Below are 5,187 nucleotides of genomic sequence, written 5' to 3'. Positions count from 1 at the left end.
ACACACCCACCGCGCAATCCGGCTGGCACACTTCGACGGACGCGACACCGCTGCCATCAAAGGAGCTCAGGGGGTGGATGGTGCGGGTAGGGGTGGGGCACCGCGGCCAGAGGGTGGCCTAGACTAGCCAGTGAGGAGCAGCCCACGGGGGTAGCCACAGCCACGCGCGTCCAGAAGAGGGTCGTGCCAGGAGCGAGCTCCAAGCCGCGCGCGGGGCCCAGAGTCACGCCGAGGGGCGGCCGGCGAGGAGAGGCCGGATTCAGCCTCGCAGCAAGGCCAGGGCACGACGCAACCCACGCCGAAACGACCGGAGGTAGCGAACGGGGAGCCGCGGGGCGGGGCGAGGTGGCACGGGGCGGGGCGGATTGGAGCGGGATGGTGGCGAGGGAGCGCGCGAGGGGCCAGATCCGCCCTGCCGCCGCCGTCCTAGGGGCCGGTGCGGCTTCGCCGGCCGTCTCTCCGGCGGCGGCGATGCAAGGGACGGCGACGAGGGTGGCTTGTAGTGGCGGCGGCTAGGGTTTCCCCGTGTCGCCAGAGGCTGGCGGCCATTGCTAGGTTATAAACAACCAATTTTTAGTTTGTGCTTGTGTCGTTTAAGTTTGTTTTACTCCTCTAAATCCCGAGGATAGGTTATAAACAACCATTTTTTAGAGAGCAAAAATGGTTATATAAAGAATACTCGGCCGTTTACTCCTCTAAAGTTTAAGGGATCCGGTAGAGGTGCCCTTGGCCCCACTCTGCTGTAGTGTTCTGCGATCATAAAAATGGTACAAATGGGCGTACACACCATCACACCACACGTCAAGGAAAGATATTGACTGGTTGGGTTGTAATGGCAAAGGTGTACACATCAACTTTCCTGCCTCCCCCTCCATTATATTCTTCTGTAGTCTAATCGCACGGCCCAGCCGTCCAATTAACGGCCTCTAATCGCAACCTACCTACACATTTGACCAGTGACAGTGACTGTCCCTCCTACTCCATGCATGCACATGATAGGCATGATCCCCCTCACTCGCTCACTCACTCAGCTGGCACCTTTTAGAGACCCCTCAAAGTTTATCTATATTCATAAGCTCATCAATGTGACTTCATGTGCAAGGGAAGCAGTTGGTGCATGAATGGAAAGATGAAGCAAAGGAACAAAACAAAAGGGATGTCACTTTGCCATGAAGGGAATTCCTTTTCTTTTATAAAGCTGAAGCTTGCATGCATTATCTGCAAACATATTGATTAATTAGGCTCTAGCTATCTTCTTCTACAATGTACTCTATACATGCATGGCTTTGTGATGACCGTCGAACACCATATAACTCAAGTAACTTTGCTTGAATTATTTGCATAGGCATGAATATCTGTATACACCCCCGCAAAAAAAATGAATATCTGTATACAAGAATGAATTCATCAAGATATATGTAGTATCAAAAGTGAAGTAGTGGCTGTTGAAGAATTCTTGTGTACATCACGTAAATAATGTCAAGGGAAAAAATGCTACCTTTAACGTATGTATATGTATATATACTTAATTATATATGTATATTCGTATATGCATGTAGTTTAGGCACGGAGATAGGAGGTGGGCCCCAACAGCGTGTCATCACTCAACTTGGAAATCAAGGAAAGGCAAGCATGACACGTCTTTCATCAGCTCCTCCAAGTCCCACTCCCCCATGACTACGTTCCTGCTCATGTGCTGCTGGTGGCCATGCTGCTCCCAGTACGAGACCACACTGTTGATGTTGTTCTTGCTGTTGTTGTCGTCATTGATGTTGCAGCCATTTTTGCTGCTCAATGTGGTGCCCTCAGCAGTACTGTTAATGTTTCTATGGTTGTCGTCGCTGTTACCAGTTGCTGCCATTAAGGTTTGGTCTTGCAATGTTACTGCCATGGGCTCTAGTAGAGGTGGCACGTTGAAGAGGACACTATGTTCGCCTCCTCCGCCTACAGCTTCTTCTCCCGTGAAGCAGGAACCGCCTCCTCTTTCCATTGCCATTCCGTGGGGGTAGTAGCCACCAGTCCGCAAGGGAGAAACCTGCTTAAACGATGAATGGTCGTGGAAGAACGGCGGCACCGACGTGTGGGTAGAAGGTGCGACGCCGCAGAATTGGTTCGGGAGGGGCAGGAGGAGGCCCCCATAGCCCCTGTTTGCCGCCGGAGCCATTGTTGACGGTCGGCTCTGCTGCTGTATGGACGATGACGAAGAGGGGGAGGAGGATGAGTCGATCCGCCACATGCTCTTCATTCCGTGGTGGCTCCCATCCTCTAGGCTGGTGAGGTCGAGGCAGCTGGCACTGCCGCCGTCGAGCTTGGGCTCGGGGGGTGACGCACATTCCGTGGTCGCCGGAGACGAAGCCGCCGAGTTCATCTTTAGCCGCTTCTTGATAGTGGAGTTCCAGAAGTTCTTGATCTCGTTGTCGGTGCGCCCCGGTAACCTGGCTGCGATCTGAGACCATCTGGAGTAGCAGGACATAGATTTTATCGTAAGCAAACATCAATCGAGAGGTTTCTGTCAAAAAGCTACATGCGCACGTGTCTTAGATTTTTTTTTATGCATGCATGGCCAAAAAGTATCTATGCTTGCGATTTTTGTTAAAAACAACTGACTGAAGACTAAATTTAGTGCATTGATGTCGTAATCATAATTTCTGGTAAGATGGATATTAATCACGCACGACTGATCGATCTGACAAATAAAATGCATCTTCAGTTTGAAAACATGAATCACTTTCACATCTTGATAAGGGGCCTTTTATTTGCTACTACTACCTCTGGTCCTAAATATAAGAATTTTTTGCAGTTTAAATATAAGACATTTTTGCATTCAATTTTAACTACAAAAACATCTTATATTTAGGAACAGAGGATATACCTTATATCAGTCTGTAATTTTGAGAATGTCCTCACTTTAGTCATCCGACTATGCTAACGTTGTCTAGCCCAGTGACATTTATCCCCGAAAAATAAATATATGTTTCCTCATAAGAAAATATCATAAAGCAAAAAAGACAAATCAAAGAAAGGGAGTGATTATAGCTCAGTTGAGTTAGAAATAATTATTTCTTAGTGAACGGTGATAATCGTCTGATCAATATATTTTTCATCTTTTAGCACACCTGCAGAGAATCACAGTTTGTGGATCCGATGGTTCTTCAGCGACCTGAAAGAGTTATTAACCTTCCGGCACAAAATAGAAATAGTTATCTACTCTGAAGAACCCTTTGAAAATATAGTGTAACTAGATGGAAGGATAATTTATAAAAAAACAATATGTGTTTCTAAAGCAATGTTGAAAAATAGAATAAAGAAGAAGGTAGCAATCCAGTTATATCCTCCTACAATAATGTTCACCAAGTTATTACTCGTAACTACCACGAACCTCAGTTAGTCAAGTATAGGACATTGCGCATCCCCGCAAAAAAACAAAGAACATGTGCATTCCCGTAACGAACAACACACAAACATATACAGTAATTCTCATGGCGTACGGCTGCATGAGACGGCTGGCACGGAGTATGGACGGTCGTACCTGTTGCCGAGGATGGCGTGGAGGTTGACGATGAGGTCCTCCTCCTGTGGCGAGAAGGCGCCGCGCTTGAGGTCCGGACGGAGGTAGTTGATCCACCGGAGGCGGCAGCTCTTGCCGCACCGCTGCAGGCCGGCGTTGCGTGCCACGTCGCTCCACGACCCCTGCCCGCTCCGCAGCATGTACGCCACCAGCCTCTCGTCCTCCTCCGGGGACCACAGCCCCTTCCGCAGCTTCGCCGCCGCTGCAGCCACATTGCTGTTTCCTGGCGCCGCCCCACCGCTGCACTTCGTCGCCGGGCACTCCACGGGCTTCCTCATTGCCCGGCCTGATGTCCTAGCAATTATCGATGTAGTTATGGACTGTACTAGCTATCCTAGCTAGAGACCAGGCCGATCTCCAAGGCTGCAAGTACACCAAGTGTATATATCTCTCTATATATAAGGGAGAAATGGACTCGGGCGTGTGTGGTATATATATGATGTGTATGTGTTTTGTGTGGAGTGAGGGGAGGAACGGAGGACGACGAGAGGAGGAAGGAGATGATGATATGATGGTGATGGGTGTGTGCTTTGCTTAGAAACTAGACAAGCAGATGGAGAGCAGGATCGGAGAGAGAGAAAGAGAGAGCCTTCAAAAAAAAAAGAGAAACAGGGAATTGCTAGGTCCACACACAATCTACCACTCTACCCTACTAGTTGACTTGCAGTCATGACACATGCTTTTTTTTTGCCGAAAATGACTCAAATCTATTTTGAAGATTCACCTAAAGTAAAAAATACTTCAAACATAATATAAGTTACATTGATGTCTCTAAACCACTAATGACCACTGTCCACCGTTGAATCTTCGAATCGATCTAAGGAACTGCATACCTAATATCCCCCTTGCGTACTCAAGGCGAGAAACTCTAACCTCACCGCCCCGATAAACCGATAGGAATCTACACCGGAGCTTTTTCTAATCCGTCCCGACTGACGAACTCTAGGAGTATCAGAGCCCAAACAACTGTCTCGAAGAAAGCATCTCCATCCGCCCAAGTGCCGCCCCCTGTGAGGATTTAAGCCGTAAGCTATCTATTAGCCGGAGTAAAGGCACTAAGATTCCCCTTCCCGCCACCGTCTGCTAGAGTGGCAGGCAAAGGGGAGGGGGAGAATTGACGGGCTCGCCGGCAAAGATTGAGGGGGGGAGGGGGGGGGGACTTTACCGTAGTCGCCTTGCGAGAGAGGAAATGGAGACTTTTATGTTTTATATTGATCTTAGAGCTATGGCCCTTCCCCGGAAATTTTAATCCCTAATTTTTTTGAGGATCTATCCTTCAAAACTTACCACTTGAGACTATATTCGCTATGGAAACATCAACTCTCATCTTTTTCTATCTCCTCCCGCGCCTCTCTCTGGCTCGACTAGGCATACCTCACACAAAGCACCTCACTGCACTGAGCCCACCCCACCACACGTGCCCCCTTATGGCCCCGCCCCCTACACCCACCTCTCCCTCAATATTGTTTCAATTTCTTGTCTTCCATGTCTCTTCGATCATAACAACGCTCTCCCCCCCATTACCGTCGGCCATGGGCAGAGCGACACCATAGACGGAGGAGCAGGTAAACCACCTATATCACCTACAAAGGAGAAACGTGTACATAGAAACATGGTCA

General features: G+C 48.8%; 1 protein-coding gene across 1 annotated transcript; it reads right to left on the bottom strand.

The window, feature by feature from the left end:
- Positions 1-1,371: 1,371 nt before the first annotated feature.
- On the bottom strand, positions 1,372-3,930 carry LOC119305316 (transcription factor MYB83-like). Its single transcript, XM_037581876.1, has 2 exons — positions 3,530-3,930; positions 1,372-2,456 (listed from the first exon to the last, which is right to left on the bottom strand). The coding sequence occupies exons 1-2, from the start codon at positions 3,844-3,846 to the stop codon at positions 1,601-1,603; spliced, it is 1,173 nt and encodes a 390-aa protein (XP_037437773.1). The 5' UTR covers positions 3,847-3,930; the 3' UTR covers positions 1,372-1,600.
- Positions 3,931-5,187: the final 1,257 nt, after the last annotated feature.

The sequence above is a fragment of the Triticum dicoccoides genome, chromosome 5B (genome assembly GCF_002162155.2).
Source record: "Triticum dicoccoides isolate Atlit2015 ecotype Zavitan chromosome 5B, WEW_v2.0, whole genome shotgun sequence".
Taxonomy (NCBI): domain Eukaryota; kingdom Viridiplantae; phylum Streptophyta; class Magnoliopsida; order Poales; family Poaceae; genus Triticum; species Triticum dicoccoides.
The sequence above is the reverse complement of the archived record's forward strand: the minus strand, read 5'-3'. Positions and strand labels throughout refer to the sequence as shown.